At 31.2% G+C, this 23,190-nt stretch overlaps 1 protein-coding gene across 1 annotated transcript; it reads right to left on the bottom strand.

The window, feature by feature from the left end:
* Window positions 1-19,343: 19,343 nt before the first annotated feature.
* Window positions 19,344-21,177, bottom strand: LOC134718043 (myb-like protein W). Its single transcript, XM_063580543.1, has 2 exons — window positions 20,642-21,177; window positions 19,344-19,872 (listed from the first exon to the last, which is right to left on the bottom strand). The coding sequence occupies exons 1-2, from the start codon at window positions 21,175-21,177 to the stop codon at window positions 19,344-19,346; spliced, it is 1,065 nt and encodes a 354-aa protein (XP_063436613.1).
* Between the last annotated feature and the right edge of the window lie 2,013 nt (window positions 21,178-23,190).

Here is a 23,190-nt window from a genome sequence, read left to right as displayed (position 1 = left end):
ATGAAAGTTTATTGAGCACTACATTATTAATTATGTCAGCTCCAGTGACATGTTTCATGGTTTTTCCATGGTTCTGAGACCATGGTTACCATGGTTGACCATGTTTTGTTAATTGGCACCATAGAATACAAACCATGGTTAGTGACCATGGTCAAAGACCATGGATAAACATGTTAAACCATGGTTTTAGACCATTGACTACTATGAGTTGTGGCCATGGTCAATATTCATGTCATATTACAAACTAGAGGGTCCAAGGACCCTGTGTCGCTCACCTTAAATTTGTTGTTGACAATTATTGCATGAAATAACTTTTTGTAAACGGAAACGTTGTGAACCAATATTTAATCTTTTTAGTGATTGAACTACTTTCAACTAGTTTATTATTTTCAGTTTTGAAGTCTAAAACATACTTTTCAAGTATTGTGTTGTTTTCTCATCATGCTCATTGACAAACATATCTATATATTTGTTCTATATAAACTCATCATCGATACCAGGACTACATTTTTTATATACGCCAGACGCTATCATTACTGGTCAAGAATCATCAAGGAAACTTGAATTGATTTTGACATGTTCATCATATATAAGTTGTTCAATTGGTTATGACAGCAAAGTTACTGATCATTATGTAGAAGGACAACAGATCAATCTTTTTACTGGACCCAAGATTATAATCTTTAATGAGTGGTGACCCGACCTTTAAATTAAGATTCAAAATGAATAGGTATTACTTGAATTGAACAAGAAGGTAGACACAGAGAACTAAGTTTTTGCTAGCTTAAATAGAGAATACCTTTATAGTAGTTCTATCATGTGTGAAGCTGCTATTTGTTTGTCATTTTGGGTTGTGACCATGCTGTCTCCAACTCATTTTTTTCTCTCTTTTTGACTGAAGGTTTTGTTTTTATCAATTTATAAAATGAATGGGGTGTGAAAAATATTGAAAGACATCAAATTTAATTGTTTATTATGAAAAATTTGAACACATGAAATACTTCAAATAATGCATTATAATATTCATTGTCTTATACATTTTTTTATATATGTTTGTGCATTAAAACAGTTCACTTATAGCACACTATTTACATTCTATAACAACACATTTTCAAAGTCAAAATATGACAGTAAAAACAGTATATATAATAAAAAGCAACACAGCAATTATATCATGATATGATTATTGTTTCCATAGCTTAACCTTCAAAATGACTTGAAGTTAATTTGTAAAGACTTGTCAAGAAGAATATTCACCTTTTTTTTTCAATTTAAGAGTCTAGATTCTATATATAATTTATTTTCTCTTGAGCATTTAACAACTATAAGTAATTGTCATTTATGTTTCCTTTCTATTCATGGTATACTGAGTTATAGTCCATGGTATACTGAGTTATAGTCCATAGTATTTCTGTTTTAAACTTTATTTAGATCAGTTCTGGTGGATTTGCTTTAATGTAAGATTCTAGAGTTTACTCCATATGTTTATCAATTGTTGTATGATGTTAATATAAGAACAACTGAAACAATCTATATAATTCTTTCTTCAGCAGTTAGTTTACTGAATTTCTTTACATTGGCTTATTATAAAACAGTCATTAAATGTTCTCAAATTTTTGCTCTATTAAGCAAATGTTCACAAATTTCTGCTCTATTAATGCAAGTGTTCACAAATTCTCTCTAATAGGCAATTGTCACAAATTTCTGCTCTATTAAGCAAATGTTCGCAATAGCCAATATACGTTTATATAGGGAATCACTGAAGCACAACTGGAGTGGGCCCCCTTAGGTCAGTCAGCGCCCCCACCCCACCCCCCCCCACCCCTTAAGAAAAGTTATGGATCCGCCTCATTCTCCGGGGGATGTTACAAAACTTGCACAACTTAAATTTATTCCATGTCCCGTTCAGGTTTCACGGCTCTATAATTTGACTTTCACATGTCACAATTGCAAAAAATCGGCAATCCAACGTCATGATTAGACCACAATGAGACCCACTCTGAGTTGTTAAAATTGATCCTTGTTCACAAAAAATTACTAAATCAGAGACACGCATATGTTATTGCTATTATGTAATATCCTATGTTTTTTAAATAATTCTGATTCATTACCAAACAAAATGTAGGTATGATGAAAGCTTTTTTCGACTTTAGTCAGACACAATCATAGACTAGCAGTTACAAAGTTGACATTCAGAGATAGTTTTTGCTTAGAAATATTTTGTGATTTTTTGGAAATCAACCTTTTGGTCTACAACGAGTCTTGTCAAGAACTCAACATTTTGGTCTACAAAGAGTTTTGTCAGTGAAATGATGAAAGTTTATTGAGCACTACATTATTAATTATTTCAGCTCCAGTGACATGTTTCATGGTTTTTCCATGGTTCTGAGACCATGGTTACCATGGTTGACCATGTTTTGTTAATTGGCACCATAGAATACAAACCATGGTTAGTGACCATGGTCAAAGACCATGGATAAACATGTTAAACCATGGTTTTAGACCATTGACTACTATGAGTTGTGGCCATGGTCAATATTCATGTCATATTACAAACTAGAGGGTCCAAGGACCCTGTGTCGCTCACCTTAAATTTGTTGTTGACAATTATTGCATGAAATAACTTTTTGTTAACGGAAACGTTGTGAACCAATATTTAATCTTTTTAGTGATTGAACTACTTTCAACTAGTTTATTATTTTCAGTTTTGAAGTCTAAAACATACTTTTCAAGTATTGTGTTGTTTTCTCATCATGCTCATTGACAAACATATCTATATATTTGTTCTATATAAACTCATCATCGATACCAGGACTACATTTTTTATATACGCCAGACGCTATCATTACTGGTCAAGAATCATCAAGGAAACTTGAATTGATTTTGACATGTTCATCATATATAAGTTGTTCAATTGGTTATGACAGCAAAGTTACTGATCATTATGTAGAAGGACAACAGATCAATCTTTTTACTGTACCCAAGATTATAATCTTTAATGAGTGGTGACCCGACCTTTAAATTAAGATTCAAAATGAATAGGTATTACTTGAATTGAACAAGAAGGTAGACACAGAGAACTAAGTTTTTGCTAGCTTAAATAGAGAATACCTTTATAGTAGTTCTATCATGTGTGAAGCTGCTATTTGTTTGTCATTTTGGGTTGTGACCATGCTGTCTCCAACTCATTTTTTTCTCTCTTTTTGACTGAAGGTTTTGTTTTTATCAATTTATAAAATGAATGGGGTGTGAAAAATATTGAAAGACATCAAATTTAATTGTTTATTATGAAAAATTTGAACACATGAAATACTTCAAATAATGCATTATAATATTCATTGTCTTATACATTTTTTTATTTATGTTTGTGCATTAAAACAGTTCACTTATAGCACACTATTTACATTCTATAACAACACATTTTCAAAGTCAAAATATGACAGTAAAAACAGTATAATAAAAAGCAACACAGCAATTATATCATGATATGATTATTGTTTCCATAGCTTAACCTTCAAAATGACTTGAAGTTAATTTGTAAAGACTTGTCAAGAAGAATATTCACCTTTTTTTTTTCAATTTAAGAGTCTAGATTCTATATATAATTTATTTTCTCTTGAGCATTTAACAACTATAAGTAATTGTCATTTATGTTTCCTTTCTATTCATGGTATACTGAGTTATAGTCCATGGTATACTGAGTTATAGTCCATAGTATTTCTGTTTTAAACTTTATTTAGATCAGTTCTGGTGGATTTGCTTTAATGTAAGATTCTAGAGTTTACTCCATATGTTTATCAATTGTTGTATGATGTTAATATAAGAACAACTGAAACAATCTATATAATTCTTTCTTCAGCAGTTAGTTTACTGAATTTCTTTACATTGGCTTATTATAAAACAGTCATTAAATGTTCTCAAATTTTTGCTCTATTAAGCAAATGTTCACAAATTTCTGCTCTATTAATGCAAGTGTTCACAAATTCTCTCTAATAGGCAATTGTCACAAATTTCTGCTCTATTAAGCAAATGTTCACAAATTCTTCTCTAATAGGCAAATGTCACAATTTTTTTCTCTATTAATCAAATGTTCACAAATTTCATCTCTATGAAGCAAATGTTATCATAAATTGTTCAATAGTTTCTGTTTTATAAATGACTTCTACATATTTATCAAATGTATAAGCAACCACATAGTTGAGTAGGATGACAAATTAATGCAATATTTGATATTTTTTTCCAAAATTTAACCCTTTGCATAAATTAATGATTTACACATTTTGGTAGACCTGTACTTAGAATAAGACATAATTGAAATAACAGCAAGGATCTCAACATTCATAAACATTTTGATTATTTAATCATAGTTCATCAAACAGCCAGTTAAATCTATTTTTTTTGTAGGAAGAGAAATGAGGCATGGAACTTGTGGTCTTCAAAACTCCCTTTTATATCTATATTAAAGCAATGGCTTTTGATTGTATTAAAAAAAAAATATTTCAAGAATTATATACATATACATTAATCATGTTAATAACAGGTAAATATCAGGAGTGTTCACATGCAAAGTGCACACAACTCTCTACTGATACAATGAGCATTCAGGTAGTAGAGTATCTAAAATTTGATGTCTCCAATCATTACTGACTTAGCAAAATGGTTGATCAATCACCAAGGACCTTTCTGCTTTATGGAAGTCAAAGCAACACAGTTTCAAATTTATTTACCTCTGCTACCGTTAATCCAGTGTACCTATAAAGAAGAAAGCTTTGTAAATAAGCTTTCTTTTATACAGGTAAAACTGGATATCAGGAGTCTTGAAGCCATCTCATTTCTATTCCTACTTGTGAAAAGGCAAATCTGTTGGAGTGGAAACCCATTTTCCTTTAAAACCACTCCTGCACATTTGAGGTTGCATTTTCAGCAATCCTAAATGTGTCATGTTTTTAAGCGGGGTTTAATTTTCATTATTACAAACAAAGCTGGTTTTGGCATATAAAATAATCATTATACTGAATCATTGTGTTTCAATGGCTACATATATAACTTTATGATCTGACCAATAGGAATCAAGAACATCTGTTTCAAAGTTTATCTTACTATCAAAATTTAGGAAAATTAAGTCCAACAGTGTACCAGAAGATGTAGTAGGTTTAGACACAATTTGTGAACAGCAAAATGAATCTCTCATGAACTTTAAAAAAGAAGTGTTCCCAGTGTTTAAATCAATATTAAAGTCTCCCATTATGATAATTTTTGGAAGTCTTAAATACACATCAGGAAGAAGGTTTGCAAGGAAAGTATCTTTTAGTTGTTGCAATTTGCAGTTTGGTGCCTTGTAAACAAAGACAACCTGAAAAACACCTTTGCTAGGTGATATTATGTCTGCTATAACAAACTCTAACGATGGAGTTGAGAAAGTGACTGTATTGTGAAGAATACAATTATTTCGATAATATAATACCAATCCATGAGGTGGTCTTGTATTAAAGTTTGTTTGCTTTTGGTCTAATTGAACTGGTGGTTCAAAACCAGGTAAATGAAAATCCCCATTTTCATCTGTTGATATAAGTCTTGATTCAGCAATACCAATAACATCAGCATCCAAGATGTTAGGGTCTGATTTTATATCATTAAAGTGAGCATGCAATGACCTTGAGTTGTTGAAAACGACTTTAAAATAGTTACTTGATAAATTATACAATGGCTTAAAGCACAACTGTAGAGTTGCATCTGTCCTTAGTCTGTGTAATTCTTGTCGAACACACTCTGCTACAGCTATTGCTTGTTGATTGAGATCTAATATCTGTAATCCAGTTAAAGATGTGACTCTGCTTAGTGCAACATAGTGAATATGTGGAATTTTTCCTTTACGTTTTGATTTCAGACTAACAACAACTTCTTGTAATGTATCTCCTTGCGATTTATGAATTGTTTTTCCAGCTGCTGGACGAAGAGGAAATTGAATTCTTTCAAAGGTCTTATATTTATAAGTAAATGACCTTTTAATGTCAAACATTGGAGTCCATGTAATTTCAACATCTTTTCCAAACAAGTGTGAATATTTTCTTCTATTGTTAGCACCAATTCTGGCATCCTCAAACTTAACCCATATGATACTTGGTCTTATATATTTCGTTTTGCACTCTATCAATTTAAGTTCACAAGTTGAACCATTTGTGAGACCATCAGTGACTTCAATATTAGCTGTAAGATCATATTTCATCCCAATTGCTAATACTACTTCCTTTGCAAGGTTTGCTGTATCAGACTGTTTTTCTGGTAAAGAACTAAGTAATTTTGTTTTTACAGATGCTGGTAAATCCCCACAAACTGTGTCAACTGCTGTAACTTTAACCTTTTGTGAGCCTACTTTAGATATGTATTGCAAATTAAAATTATCCACTAAAGCATTTTCAACAAACAAATGAGTAGCATTAGTTCTGTATGTTGGATCACTGATTGAAACAGTTCTTGTATTTAAAACTGCAAAATCATTTTCAGTCAGCTGATTTTGTCTCAACCTATTTAGTAATTGAGCAAATTCCAAATCATCTTTTTGTCTCATTATTTCAGTTAGTTCATGAAAAGAAAATAATAATTTCCAGTAATTAGGAGCTAATGCTGTTAATCCTTTGCTTAGATCATTGAAAATCCAGCTGTCAAATACAGGTTGGAGTTGGAAAAAGTCACCAATAGCTATGATACTCACGCCACCAAATGAACAGTTGCTTCCCTTGATTTTTTTCAGCCTTCTCTCCAGTAAAGAGAACATTTTATTTCCAACCATTGAAATTTCATCAATCAAAATCAGAGACAAATTTCTGTATTTCATTCTGAGTGTATTGAGAACATCGCATGACAATGACTGGTCAAGTCCTTTATTTGGTTGTATCTGGAAAGCATTGTGAATGGTCAGACCATTTATATTGTAAGCTGCCTTTCCATTAGGAGCACAAAGAAGAATTCTAATATCGTCAGGGTCCTCACCTTCAATAGAACATAAGTGTCTGTGTAAAGCTTGAAATATTGTTCTTACAACTACAGATTTTCCACATCCTTCTCCACCTGTCAAAAATGTATAAAATGGTTCATGTTTTGTTTTAACCCATGTGACAACATGTTGGAAAAATTCCCACTGTTTCTTATTCAAGGATCTTATCAAATCATAATAATCCCTCTCACTTATTCTGTTTGCATGATTTGTCAATTCTACTGTTCTTGCTTCTATTCCAACTTCACGGGACATATCATACAGTCTATGTTCTGTTGGTCTATCTGGATTGAAATGTACATACTGTTCAGATTCTGTTGGGCCTATTTCAGCATCTTCCATTTCTACTTGCTGTGTGGCAGGTACACTACTGGACGAAAAAACGTCTGTCCATACCAGTAACAGTCGTTCTAAGACTGATAAGGCCTGTTAAAGTTGTAACAGTTGTTAAATTTCACTGCTTCAGTTATTTTGTAACTGTCCCAACTTTAAAAGTGTTTGTCTACAACATAAATCGACTGCAACAACGCAAGAAATAACTGCCACAGACATTAAAGGACTGATACAACTATTTCAAAGTTGTAACAGTTGATTTACAACTGTTCCAACTCGAAAAACGTTGCAACAGTCATAAATAAACTGGTTAAACGCCTAAAGAGTTGTCACAGTCGTAATAAAACTGATGCAACTATTTGAAAGTTGTAACAGTTATTTTATTACTGTCCCAACACGGAAAACGTTGAAACAGTCATAAATAAACTGTTTAAACGCAGAAAAAGTTGTAACAGTTAAAATATAATAGCTTCAACCATTGTATAGGCCTAGCTAATTTATAAGCGTAGCAACTTCCAAACATTGATATTCGTGTACACTTAAAAGTCACGGATACAAATTGTCTGACAGTCAGGCCCGGGATAAAGGTTAAATTATTTGTAAAACAATTTTACCGTGTGAAATATAAGGTTGTGACAAAGAGAAACAACTTTCATTCCCATTTAATACATTAATTTTAGATGTATATTGTTTTAAAAAAATAGTTTTTTGAAATATTTGCCGCTGAACACATTTTTGTATTCCTCGGTTATTTAGTGAATGTGCTGAATTTATATATTTTTTTAACACTTCCTCGCCATTATCTCTTCGAACAAATAAAATCGGAACCAGCCATAGATACCTGCAATTTCACTAGATAAAATATATAACTGCTAACAGAAAAAGCGAAAAACGTTACCCAATGTATTTGTAAACCAAACGTATCTTTATAACTGAATTAACAGTTGACAATTTTTAATATTATTTTTTTTTTATTATTAAATTAGTTAGGTGTGAAATCATTCATGCATACACAATTGTTTTCAATACCCGTAGTTTTACGAATCACATTACTTCTAATAACGCTAATATACATGATATACTCTAAACCTAGCCGGGAACTCCTTATACACACACTTGTCAAACTTATCCCCATATAAAACTGCTGTATATTTTTTTAGGGCTTATTTCAGACACTTATTCTGAGCTTTTATTCGGGGCTACATCTTTTTCTTTTAAAATTATAAATATTGCCGTATTAACCATATTGATTTCTATACATGTAAAACATATAATCAAAGCTATAACGGACATTTGACACATCTTTAGCGGCTATGGAAAACAAATTTTAAATCTATCCAAATTTAATTTATTTTATTTTATCGTTTTTTATTTTAGAATAGTTCAATGTTAACTCGACTTTGTACTGTATATTCTTCATATTGGACGGAACGGTCTATGAGTTCAATTGTAATTGATACACAATGATACATACATGTATAAATAGCACGTCAGCATTCACGATTGAGGTGAACAAATATTATCACTCGCGAGAAAAAATCATATTTTCACCGGATTTTTCGCAAACAATTTACCATACATATTTTGTACATTTGTAAATACTAGTAGATGGACGTACTGTACATACAAGACCTGACAAAATAACTAGCGCAAGTGAAAGTTCAAATGTTCAAAACAAGTAAACTCGCATTGTTTCAGACAGGAAAATCAAATCTTCTTTTATGTTTTTTCACATCATGGTTTAGTAGAACTTGATGTATTTGGTCAATTCTAAAGACTGACATCGGATTCTCTTACTGGTTTCAGTTGATCAGATGTCGTACTAATTACGTTTATCCAAAATATTTACCCATTTCAATTGTTCAAATTCAAATTATTTAATCTTGTAAATGCTTGTACAATAATGACATACTATTTAATTAGTAAAGAAAACTAACAAGTGAAACTGCGAGCTACTGCTCACTGATGATACCCCGCCGCAAGTGGATAATATAAATAGTGTAAAAATATGCAAGTGTTCGGTAAACAGGAAATTGTCGAGTGATGAATCTGAAAACGCATCGCACGGTATAGCTGACTTATATAAATCCTGAAACCAAATTTCAGAAATCCTTATATTGTAGTTCCTGAGAAAAGTGTGACGAAAATTTTCAACTTGGCTTTCATGTGTAAAATCATACAAGTGTTCAGTTAACAAGAAGTTGTCAAGTGATGAATCTGAAAACGCATCACACTGTATAGCTGACTTAGATAAACCCTGAAACCAAATTTCAGAAATCCTTGTATTGTAGTTCCTGAGAAAATTGCAACGAAAAAATAAATAGTGTAAAATTATGCAAGTGTTCGGTAAACAGGAAGTTATCGAGTGATGAATCTGTAAATGCATCACACGGTATAGCTGACTTCGTTAAACCCTGAAACCAAATTTCAGAAATCCTTGTATTGTAGTTCCTGAGAAAAGTGTGACGAAAATTTTCAACTTGGCTATCATGTGAAAAATCATACAAATGTTCGGTAAACAGAAAGTTGTCAAGTGATCAATCTGAAAACGCATCACATGATATAGCTGACTTAGATAAACCCTGAAACCAAACTTCAGAAATCCTTGTATTGTGGTTCCTGAGAAAAATGCGACGAAAAATATTCATGGGAGGGACTGACTGACGGACAGACAGACAGAGGTAAAACAGTATACCCCCCTTTTTTTTAAAGTGGGGGTATACAAATACACAGATTCAGTGACTTGTGACTCGTTTCATCCCGGATGGCAACTATTAAAGAACCTACCAAGTGTATTCATTGTAAATTGTTTTTGTCCTGAACATGCATGTAATATTTGCTACTGGACAATAGCAAATTAAAACCCCAAAAATATGCTTCCAAACATAAATATTATAATTAAATTACAACAAACAGCTCACTATTAGTGCATTATACATGTATGACTTTGTAATGCTTATTGTGTTTATGGAAAACAATGGGAAAATGTTGCTTAACATCTTGGGTCATATATTTAGAAGGCATTTATTCAAAAGCAGATAGAATGGATTTGTAGAAAAAAACATGAATAAGGGCAGAAAATCACCTATTTAAAGTACAAGTCTTTGGTTAAACACAATATATTTGTCATCATTGGTGTATCAATGTTGCTTTTGTGTACATGGTATAAAAATCAAACTTGGGTTTCTCATCTAAACTTGTTTACATTGTGTTACATCATCCAATATGGCTAAGCCTGTTATAGGTTTTTCATTATCACACTTATGCGGAACTGATTTTGCTCATTGTTGAAGGATGTACAGTTACTAACAATTACATCACTTGGCTTACGATTGATGGTCGTCTTATTGAAATTCATACCACATCTCCTTATTCTGGTTATCATACAGTATTCATGTTATACACTACCTAGTATTATCAAATGAATTATAACAATTGTTAATAATGTAGTTGTCAGACTTTTGTTATCAAAAAGCAGCTACATGTGTATAATCTTGCTTTTCCTACATGTATGAATGTTTTAGTACATTGTACATGTACAGGTATCACACAAACTTTCCATTATAAATAACCTTTGAAAAAGAATTTAAGTCACAGTAAAATTAACAATGCCAGACAGATGATGTACACCCTACAAACTGACATTCCATACACAAAATTTAGTGATTTATACTGTCTGTGGAATAGACTTAACATTCTTAACATCCAAACCATGAAAATTAAACATTGCCCAATTTAACATGAAATGAGGTCATGGTCAGATGTAAAGCCTGCCAATCAAACTTGTACACCTTATGATCCAATAATATGCCAAAAATAGTGATCCTATACATGTCATGCATGTACATGTAGTTTATACTGTAGCATCTGAGAAACATTTGGAAATAGATCAAACAACAAAAACTAAGCATTGTTCAATGAACCATGATATTTTCATTGAGGTCAAAGTCCGATGTAAGTCTTGCAATTAAGACATTTTTCCACCGCACTCATTTCATACACCAAATATATATAATTGACCTACTTTTCCTACTGCTTGTAGTATTTAACATGTGTGAGAAACAAAATTGACAAATTACATGTAACTGAAGTAACCTTAATCACTGATCCATGAAATGAAGTCAGGATCAGGCCAACCTTGCCTGACAGACAATGAGACATACAATGTAAACCTTTCAAGATACCTACATGTATATATATATAAATGGGTTTACCTAAAATTAATCCATGTTATACATGTAAGACTTAGAGTGTATTCCACTGTGACTGTTCAAACAGTAATATTTTTTTCCAAACAGTTACATGTTCATGTAGCATGATGTAGTCATGGTAGTGTACCATGCACACTAGGTTACATGCAAGGGACAAGTCACTAACAGAAATGTCATAACATAAGGAAGTACCCAGGCCTTTCAGCTTCTAAAATGTATCTGGTGAAGCTCAAATACAAAACCGTACGTTGTAGTCAGATTGTAATACCAATTTCTTGCATGCATGTACTTCAACTTTTGTTGCAGGTGGAATAATAAAATTATACTTTAAAGTACATGCATGGTTTATTTGTTTCAAATACTTGGCCACTAATCATGCTAATTAAGGTATTTATTTAATTCTAATTCAGACTTTAATAATTTAAGTACAGCAAGCAGTCATTTAACACTAAACAATTGACACAGACTGCACGAGACCCTCATAGTTGGTTAAGATCTTTTTACACACCCTGGACACGCTGGTGGTAGTTAACAATTGCAATGCCAACATAAACTTCAGATGTGATATACATGTACTGTTTTGTAAATTTCACTGAAGCTAGAAATTCACATTATCCATATTCATGATATTGTTATTATAATAAATCCACTAATTAAAAGTATTCATGAATTCAGATATGATGCACTATTATTAGTAGTATTCACTGAAACTATGAATTTTCATTATTCCAAATTGCTATTTCAAATGAATAATTATCCTGGGTATTCATGGAACTCAGAAACAATATACATGCATGATTGCAGTATTAATATGCACTACAACTATGAGTTTTGTTATTCCAAATTCACAATTGATCATGATTGATGATAATCCCAGGTATTTAGTCCTCCAGTAATGTGGTCCTCCTTTAATACAATATATTAAGTTTCCTATTTGTACAAGGCACAATTTTCTTCTTGTTCAATTTAATCAGAACATCACATCATCATCATTGAATAATGCTGCAAGCCCTATTCTTTATTTCAAAAACAATAGATAACTAGTATAAAATAATGAATTAATCCATTGTTTTACAATTTGCAGCTATGAGAGCGACTCAAGTGACGTCTACATTTCCTCTGCATCAAAGTGCACTTGTACTAGCAGGCATCATATTCTAAGTGGGAATCATGGTCAAACCAATACATTTTCAGTATGATTCTACAAAATAAAATATACATTAAGACTCAAGTACAGTAAATGTTTAACTAATAATGAATATATATAATACTACATGTACATGTATATACATTGTGCAATAATAAGAAAGTTAATTACAATAACTGTATTTACCTAAAACTATGGCACTCATTGACTGAAAAATTCTAGCACTAATACAATTCTATTTTCAAGTCACTATTAACAAGAAAAATAAATCTGTTAAGGGGGTCTAAATTCTTTATAGGGTGTCTTTTTTTCCTGCATTAATGATTTTTTAAGTGTGATTGTGTACTTTCATTGAAGGGTTACTGTCTTATTGAGGCTCACACCATACTTTAATTCATCAATTCTTTAAAACACAACAGGTTATTTCTTTTGTTCATTTTAATTATGTTTATAATTTAATATGACATATATTGATACTACAAACATGACAAAGAAAAGTTTAAGGAATGAAAAAATAAAATAAATAAACAACTTTGCACTGTTACTATATACATGCACTAGATAATATTGACTTTACCTTTGTCCAGTGCATATAATGAATAAACCTTTGTGATGTAAATATATTGTTCCAAGACTTAACCATCCCAGTTAATGTTTTAAATCCTTGAGTTTACTATTTTTTACATCTTTTGTGTAACCCTGAATACTTTTTACTTATTCATTTCTTATTACAGCTTGCATTAAATAATGCTTTGCAGCTCAGACAACACTTTTTGTTTATTTAATTTAGTCATTTACCCAATTTAATTTTAATAAATCAATATTCAAATTACTTTTAAAATTTAAATTTTTATATCCAAAATAATAGTATATCCTGCTGTTTCATATTATTTAAAATTATAATTTGTTTTGAAAAAGTAATCAAAATTTTAATCATGATAATTTGTGAAGATTATCATAAAATTATATCATTATACCAATGACAGATTAAATATCATCCCCAGGGCAATAAACTATTGTGTCTTAATTTGTATATTATCTACATCATGTATATAATAATTTCTTATTAATACCTATCAGATATCCAGTGTTAACATCCTGATTATTACCTATTTTAATGTCACATTTGCATGGTCATATTCAGTAAATACAAATATTTTATTTGTTTATTTTTTTTAAATATTTTGAGCTTCATAAATTACTTTAAAAAGGTTTATACCATGTTAACATAAAAAAAATGCATACAGACATGACAGATAGATTGTTTTGTTATGTTTTCCTGACATATTGAATTTTAACATAAAATAATTATCATGATTATGTAGAAAATGCAAAAAATCAGCAATCGTTTGTGAATGCACATAATCAAAGGAGGTGTGGGATATATCAATGATGCATCAACCCAACAGTTAGGCAACAATAAAGTAACCAAAACACAATTGAATGCGTGTCAAAAAATATGACTCATGATTAGAAGGTCCTTAATAATTGTGGGAATAATAAAAAGACCATTGAATGTTACTACTTGTAAGTTACATAACATGTATTGCACAAATGAATTTTTAAAAACAATGCTAACAGGGCACAGTTTATATAAAAATTTCACATGAAAATATATAGTTTAGGTTCAAAGTATTAACAAATTATAGTGATTTAATATAAATTCTATGTTAAATCTAAAAAGAATAAAATTATGATGCTAGCTTTGCTCTTTTAATATTTGCTCTTTTAATATTTGCTTTTTAAACAATGCAGTACATGATAAAACAATTACTAATTGAATTAACACAATTTGTTTCATCAAGTGTGTATAAATGGCAACTGTTTATGACTCTGTGCCTTGTTTCAGGAACATTAATTTAATAATATTGTTTTATTTTGATGATTAATGCTATTTTAAACCATTTCTGAAATACCTATTCACTTTCAATGCCTGCTATCATGTATTATCAAAAATATATATTAATGTTTTGTTGTCCATGATTTGAGAATTATTTAAAATCTAAATGAAAGTGGACACTTGCTAAATAAGTCACTATTTAATCTTAAAGTTAACAGTTTTCATAAGATTTTATGATCAAATCATATGTTTTTGTACTATGCATGTTTTTTTATGGAAATTGTGACATCACAATGCATTCCTAATTGAACAAAAACTATCAGCTGATAAAGCAAAATCAGGGAAATACTAGAAATCCAGCATAAGCATGATAAGAAACACATTTATATGGATACGTACATGTAAAGATCGGTTGGTTGTTGGTTATAAAATGTCCAGCGACAAGTATTTCATGCAAATTTATGACCCGAGTTAGCAATACTTTAACATTCAATATGTACGATACATGATGTATAGGTCAGTGGCACATCCAGAACTTTTCATAAGGGACAGGGTTGCTGACTGCCCTTAAATTAGGGGCACAGATCCAGTCATGCTTGAGTGATTCCCTATATAATCAACCAAATTTTTCCCACAAAAAAGGGGAAGATATAGAGTAACCTTTTCTGTATTCCACTCAGGGTGATGTATGCAAAATAATTAAGGTAATAAATGGCATACTGTTCACACATGATAATAGGGGGAGGGGAACGGTGTCCTTTATGACTTTCAATGATTTATTATGATGCTCAACTTTAACATTGAAGCTCAAAGCCTATATTTTCCCTGGAATATGCAACTTTGCACGAGTGTGTTAATATAGAACATTGATTCATAGCTATAGCCTATCGGAGTATATAAATACATAGATTCTGTAGGATCAGTGGCGGATCCAGACATTTTAAAAAGGGGGGGGGGGTCCAACCCAGGACAAAATAGTGGGGGTCCAAATATATGTCCCCATTCAAATCCATTGAGCGGCCAAAAAAAAGGAATAGGTTCGAACCCTCTCCCCCCCCCCTTTTGATCCGCCAATGGGAACAAATTGTAAGGTCTGTAAGCCGACAAATGTGCACATTTTCCCTTCAAAATTATGAATCCATGATTATTCGATAGACATGCTATAAAATATTGATAATTTCTACTCACCGATTGTAATTTCCAGCTAAGATTATTGAACATGTGGTCTAACATCTGTAGTTACCTGTGTAAAAATATAGTTTGCCGACCTGAGGTCCAAGGTTTTTTGCCGACAAAAAATTAAAGAGGGTAAATCGTTTACGGTGAAGAATTGTTTTCCGTTTTTAATGAAACTTGACAGATTTTGCTAATTATTTTTTTAATCATCGGAAATGTCCTTCTTGGTGAAATTCGAATTAAAACTGTTTTATTATGCTGTACAATATTGGTAACTGAGTCATAATCTTTAAATTTATTTCAAGTACACCCTTGTATATTTTTCTATTGCGCAGAATTTATCAAAACTTTTTTAAGTATAAATTTGAATGAATTCATTGTCATCTTCTTATTCTTCTGCAATAATATTAAAACTCTATTTTAAACGAAATTAAGCTGCTGGTTTTTAAAACCAGTTATGAACGAAAATGTCATAAAACAGATATTCTAAAATAAAAAGTAAGGATATCACAGAAGGATTATTTAAAGTCAAACGCACATGACTGTCAAAAATGAACGGACAATGCTACGGCAATAAATAGAAAACTACAAAAGACAAACAACGATCGCAAAATAAATGAATAAACAGCAAAACAAGTTTACAATCGCACAATAGACGATAATAGTATAAGAAAAGACTATTTCACAACAAAATCAAATCTTGAGAGCCGGGTGAGACGTGATTTTTTTACACTGATGGCCGACTACCGTTACGCTAAAATATTTGTATTAAAACATTCACCGACTGTATCAACCTATGAAGTGTTTGTTTTAAACATTTAACGACTGTGTCAACCTTTTATAAGTTGTTATAAACATTTAATGACTGTGCCAACCCTTAGAAAGTTGTAACAAACATTTAACGACTGTCCCAACCCTAAAAACGTTGTGACAAACATTTTTTGACTGCATCAACGTCTGAATAGTTGACACAAACAAATTTTAACTGTCTCAACTATGAAAAGGTTGGGACGGACATTATGCAACTGCCACAACTATTAGAAAGACTGTAATAAATAGATTTTGACTGTGACAACACCGTCAACCACTGCAACAGTTCTGAAATGACTGATGGTAGCATTTTTTGACTTTCACAACCCGTAGAAAAGTTGGGACAGACATAAATAAACTGTTGCAACGAAATATGACAGATTTGACAGTCATTACTGGTCTTTTACAGACTAAAACAGTCGTACAATGACTGTTTCTGGTATGAACAGTTGTTTTTTCGTCCAGTAGTGGGTGCTATTTGATCATTCTCATTACAATCGTTTTCTGCCTCTTCTATAGCTTTCTCTAGGTCTATCACTTTTCCTTCATATTGCTTAGCTTTTTTTTCTACAATTCTTGCAACGGTCAAGTACATGTTTTCGAATGTTTCATGTTCGCATTGCAAATCTGAAAGTTCATTTCTCCATGGATAAAATAACATTAAGCGTTCTCTGTAGAAGTTTTCAGAGTCAGTCTTGTAATTGTATTTAACATATCTTATAACCTTAGGTGTTTTTCTTTGATATATTCGAATACCATTCTTCAGGGTTATGTCGATTTTGTTATTGATTTCTTCTATAATATCTGCATTTGCCGCTTCATTTTCATTATCAGATTCATGATCTTTTTCTTCTGTTTCGTGATCATCTGAGGACTCAGTTTTAGGATACTGCAATTCAAGCTGAGATACATAATCTACTAAACACCAGTTCTCCAGTTGTTTTGGTCTACGCGAGTACCTTTTAATATCATTGTCTGATTCTATTTCAGTCGAGTCTGGGCCTAGTTTTTCTAGAACCGATGATTGCTTGAGGAGAAAAGTTCTTTTGTGTTGTGGAGACGTGTTAATGAATACGACTTGTCTTGTAGCTTTTGTTAAAGGCATCTGTAGTGTTAAGTATGTTGCTTCTTGTGCGCTTGTTTCAACAGAATTTGAAAAGTAATTCCCAATGTGCCTTACTTGATGCTTCAAGTCTAAATTTCCCTGTCGTGCTTCTTTTGCTGCTTTGTCTAGTAATGCACTCATACCTTTTTGTGACTTGCTTATATATGAAACAATATACACTGCACATGCAAATGCATCTAAAACATACTGTAAATCATGATTTGCTTGCCAGGCTATCAACACAGTTTTCATGTAACCATTAACACGGACTTCAGATGGTTTTCGTTTGAGAAAAACTTTTGGACCACTCAAGTTGCTTCTTATGGCCTTAATATAATTTTCATCATCCATTTGTAACACATCATCTAAAAACATGTCATATGTCATCTGGTCTATATCTTCAGAATTGTGAAGTGTATTAATTTCCTTTTGTATTTCTTTATATATAGCTTTGTACTTTTCTATGTCATCATTTTCTTTTAAAGGCTCTAAGATTACTGTTGCTTTCATAGGTGGAAGGGGGAAACCAAAACGACAAATTGGGTGACCTTTTTTTCTGCATGTTTTTGAATGTTTATGAACCTGCAAATTGACTAAACTAGTATTATTTTCTAAAAGTGAACAGGAGACATATTTATCAATAAATGCTACAACATCTTCATTTGAATCACTTTCATAAACTGGTGCATTTTCAATCCAGATCAAGATATGAATATGGGGTGAACCTCTCTGTTGAAATTCAACTCTATAAAAAAAATCTGTCAATTTTCCAATAGGATCATGATCACTTTTCAACACCAAGTTAATAAACTGTTGGACACGATAATCAAAATATCTAGAGCATGTCACAGGGTCTTTCTGAACAAGTTTAGATTTCTGATGCCAATCCATTCCTTCCAATTCATTGTCAGTATATTCTTTGCCATCATTTAATTTGCCAAGAATTCGTAACAAATCTTTCCAATTAGTGTCTGCAGATGAAAGAGAGCCAAACCATGTTGGAAGACCCAACTGTCTGATCATTGCAAACAAATATTTCTTCCTCTTTTCAAGGTATACTGGAGAATTTCTTAAACTTCTAAAGATATAATAACCTTCATCTAATCTTACAAGATCATTTACAGTGTTAGGATTGAGTACATCTTTTGCTGTCCATTTTTTCTTTGTTTTTTTATTGCATTGAGACAAGTATGACATATCCATTCTATGTCTTGTACAGATTTAAAATTAGTAAAGACATGTGACATGTTAGCAGGAGTGGTCATTTTGACAGTTTTAGAATTAACTACAGAATCACAAAACCAAGTTTGTTCACATGAAGTACATATATATGTAGGACCATCATTAATTTTTGTTTTAAAATTTCTTATGCAAGCATTAAGAGTTATACCTTGAACTCTTCTTTTTTAGTTTTTTTCATGATCTGTGAAATCAATGTTTTTTCTTTTAGTACTTTTAATTGTCTTATCATAACATCTGTCTATATCTAATTTGTTCTGTCTAGAACTCTGTTTTTTCAATCGCTCATGTTCTAAATTTTCCGGATGTGATCTATATTCTTGTCTTCTATGAGAGTCCCGTTCGGACTCATGTTTTCTGTAGTCTTCATCTTGTCTGGCAATTTTATTCTTTTCCGTTTCATTTCTTTTGAAAACATCATTCTTTCTAGCCTCTCTTTTAGCAGCAAGTTCTCTTTGATTGAAATCTTCATTCTTTCTAGCATCTCTTTAAGCAACAAGTTCTCTTTGTCTTTCTATCTGTCTTAAATCAGAATTATCTCTATGAGACTTTTTACTTTCAGCTTCAGCCCTTCTATAATTTGTATCCTTTCTTACTTCTCTTTTAGCAGCAAGTTCTCTTTGATTGAAATCTTTATTCTTTCTAGCATCTCTTTTAGCAACAAGTTCTCTTCGTCTTTCTATCTGTCTTAAATCAGAATTATTTCTTTGAGACTTTTTACTTTCAGCTTCAGCCCTTCTATAATTTGTATCCTTTCTTACTTCTCTTTTAGCAGCAAGTTCTCTTTTATTGAAATCTTCATTCTTTCTAGCATCTCTTTTAGCAACAAGTTCTCTTTGTCTTACTATCTGTCTTATATCTGAATTTTCTCTCCGAGACTTCTTTCTATCCGCTTCAGTCTTTCTATAATTTTTATCCTTTCTTACTTCTCTTTTAGCAGCAAGTTCTCTTTGTCTCTCTATCTGTCTTATATCAGAAGCATCTCTTATAGACTTCTTTCTATCTGCTTCAGTCTTTCTATAATTTTTATCTTTTCTTTTATTTTGCATGTACTTTTTCATATATACAAATTTGGGTACCTTTATATACTGGTAAGAATTATTTTTTTGTTTTATGTTCCTTAAGATTCTGATCATCGAAATAATTCTTAATCTGCTTGGTCACATCTTTCTCAGCATCTTTACTACTGATAGTGATACATATAGGTAAAATTTCATATTGAGAGTCTAAATCAATTTGTAAACTTGTGTAAAAAGCATATAAGTAACTGAGGAGGTCATGTAAGTCAGCAAATCCAATCAAAATACTTTTGCCAGAGGAATCTAATGGATTATTCAGTGTACATTCTGAATGAGAATGAGTGTCAAAAAAATAGTATATATGATTATAATAATAAACTGCCGAACATATGGCTCCAATCATTATAAGAAATGTGTTTGACTGCTTAATACAATTTTGAATTGCTTCTTGTAATGTGAGAAATCCAGTCAATTCTTGGTACTGTAAAGCTATACCAAACAGAATATTTTGTTTGTTAATTATAAAAATCCCTTCAGGAATTTCAATTTTGACAGGAATTTCATCAAAATTCAATAGCATATTTTTAAATAATCCCTGTGTTGTTAATTCTTGAACATGCTTCCTGTAAATTTCATCTCCTTAATTTAAAATGTTATCCAGGTTCAGTGTGTTTGAATCAAAATTTAAAGTAGAGAGTGATAAGAAAACTAAGCAATTACAAGTACATTGGTTTCCCCTGCTTTGATCAGCAAATTTTGTGGCATACTGGTCAAAAGTTCCAAATTTAATAAAGTTTGCATTAGAAGAATTGACAAATTTTGATAGCACCTCTTCTGAATTATTTCTAGGTTGTTCATTTTGGTCTTGCAACAGATCAGTTTGGATATTACTATGATAATCTTTTCTTGCATAACTATCGTTTAATTCATTTAACAGAAAATCTGTTTGTATATGATAAGTTTCTTTTGCACAGTTATTGTTACTGTTTTGATTCAATTGTTTTGCACAGTTATTGTTACTGTTTTGATTCAATTCTTTTGCACAGTTGTTGTTACTGTTTTGATTCAATTCTTTTGCACAGTTATTGTTACTGTTTTGATTCAATTCTTTTGCACAGTTATTGTTACTGATTTGATTCAACTCAGATCGTTCAAGTTTATCTAATTCAGATATTTCAAGTTCATTTAATTCTGATATTTCAAGTATATGTGGTTCAGATATTTCAAGTTTATTCAATTCAGATTTTTCAAGTAGTTTCAAGTTACTGTTGTTTATATTTGAGTGGAGGTCAGTATCCCCCATGTTATTTGAGTTACTGTTGTTTATATTTGTGTGGAGGTCAGCATCCCTCATATTTTTTTAGTAACTGTTGTTGAGGGTGTCAGTATCACCCAGGTCAAGGTCAATTCTAGTACTGTTTATGGGGCCAGTATCCCCAGTCAAGTCTGTCAGTCTCTGTTGCTGTGGGTTTTTCACACCACGTTTAGCCTCTGCTACCCTCCAATTTTTTCTTCTTGGCATCTTTAAAAATCTATAAATACATATATGCAAAATTTTCAAATAATGTACAATAATGAGGACAAAATTTTACAAGTGCTTAATGCAATAAAAGAAAGGCTGGATGAACAATTGCATAATGAGAGCTAATATAAGTGGTAATTTTAAATATATCATGAATATAATATGTGTTTTCTGCCAAAGATTTGTCACTTGTTAAGATATACCTATACATGTATCTAGAACACTGATGCCTTGTTCACATGTACATTCAATTCGAATCTAATTCGCTAATCACATTCACCCACTCTTCTTTTTTAATTCATTTTATCCAATTCGCATTAGAAATACTATTTTGTTAATAGGAATTAAAAGATAACATCATTGAGACAGTAAGGCAAATTTGACATGTATTGCAATTTCAATGAGAAATGAGGTTAGAACTAAAATGTTTGGAGTGCCAGTAAACCAATTTGAAATACGTTTGAACTCAGCATGATATGCTTCATGTATTGGAATAAAATAGAATATCAAAGTGCAATCATAGTTGCTAAACATGTTGCCTTTGGCTAGAAAGGAAAAGTTATGCTATGTCCTTTTTTTAATAATGATCAATATTATGTTGGATTTTTTTTAATGTAAAAAAAAATGTATAGCTTTATGAAATTGGTACTGCTGGTGCATTTGTACATATTTAAACAGTATTGTTAAAAATATCTATATATTCATTATAACAGACTTCCTAAATCAAGTAATTATAAGGCATATAAAGGTGATAACATTAATGCACCAATGTTCCTATAGAGTAAAACTTTATTCATTACTTAAACATGTTAAAGAAGTTGTTACTTTATCACATGGTACAAAAATCATTCCAAAAAATCATTTCGTGTAGGCCACAGGTGACTTTTGAAATGTAGATATCATTGAAAAAGCTCCAAATTATCTCCCTTTAAAGCAAAAATTTCATTTTTTGTCAATAAAATTGAAATATATTTTTTAACCAATCGGTGACCTATATTTTTTATTGTTGTTTTTAAATAAGCTGTACATAAAGCGATTTCTGTAATTAAGTTCTTTTGATATCACCGCTATTTCTCCTATTAGTTCAACAGAAAAAAAGGATATTATTAAAAATGTAGGCTTCTTTCGAAGACAGATTGTGAGCGTAAATGAACGGTGACCCCATTTTTTAATTTCATTTTTCTATTAAGTATAAGATAAAGTTCATTTATAGAAAAATATAGAGAAATCCTATATTAAATTAAAAAAATGATTTAGACCCGTGAGCCCCCTTAAACGTTTTAAACAATACACGTTTACTTCATTCATATGTATGAGTACAGAAGTTTGAACTTTGACATATGAAATCAGTCAAAAATATTACTCTTAGAATGTATGATTAAATGATGTGTATAGTTAACAAATTTTTTTTTTCTGTGACGTATTAAATTTATATTCAGATCCAGTTTGTTACATCTTGTGATCAATTTTATTTGGCAATCGTCAATGGCAGTCAGCAGGGTTAAAGAACATCAGTTGTTCGACCTGTTAGTCAAATGCGTTTTGTTTAAATATACTTTTTCACTTTTTTGGTCTTTTGGAAAATGTTGTTTGTGCTGTTTTTAGACCCTTCTACAACGAAATTTGTTTGACATGCACACGTATAAAAATTGCGGTTTTTATCAAACGCAATCATAGGTTTGAACGTAGTTTTCAATTTAGACTCGTTTATATCTATTTACTACATGCAATCTGTAACAATTTTATATCTTTTAATCATGGTACATGTACATTGAACTATTATGTCTATACAAT

This window comes from Mytilus trossulus, chromosome 5 (assembly GCF_036588685.1).
Source record: "Mytilus trossulus isolate FHL-02 chromosome 5, PNRI_Mtr1.1.1.hap1, whole genome shotgun sequence".
Taxonomy (NCBI): domain Eukaryota; kingdom Metazoa; phylum Mollusca; class Bivalvia; order Mytilida; family Mytilidae; genus Mytilus; species Mytilus trossulus.
Note: the sequence above shows the minus strand (reverse complement) of the source record. Positions and strands in the feature narration are given on the sequence as shown.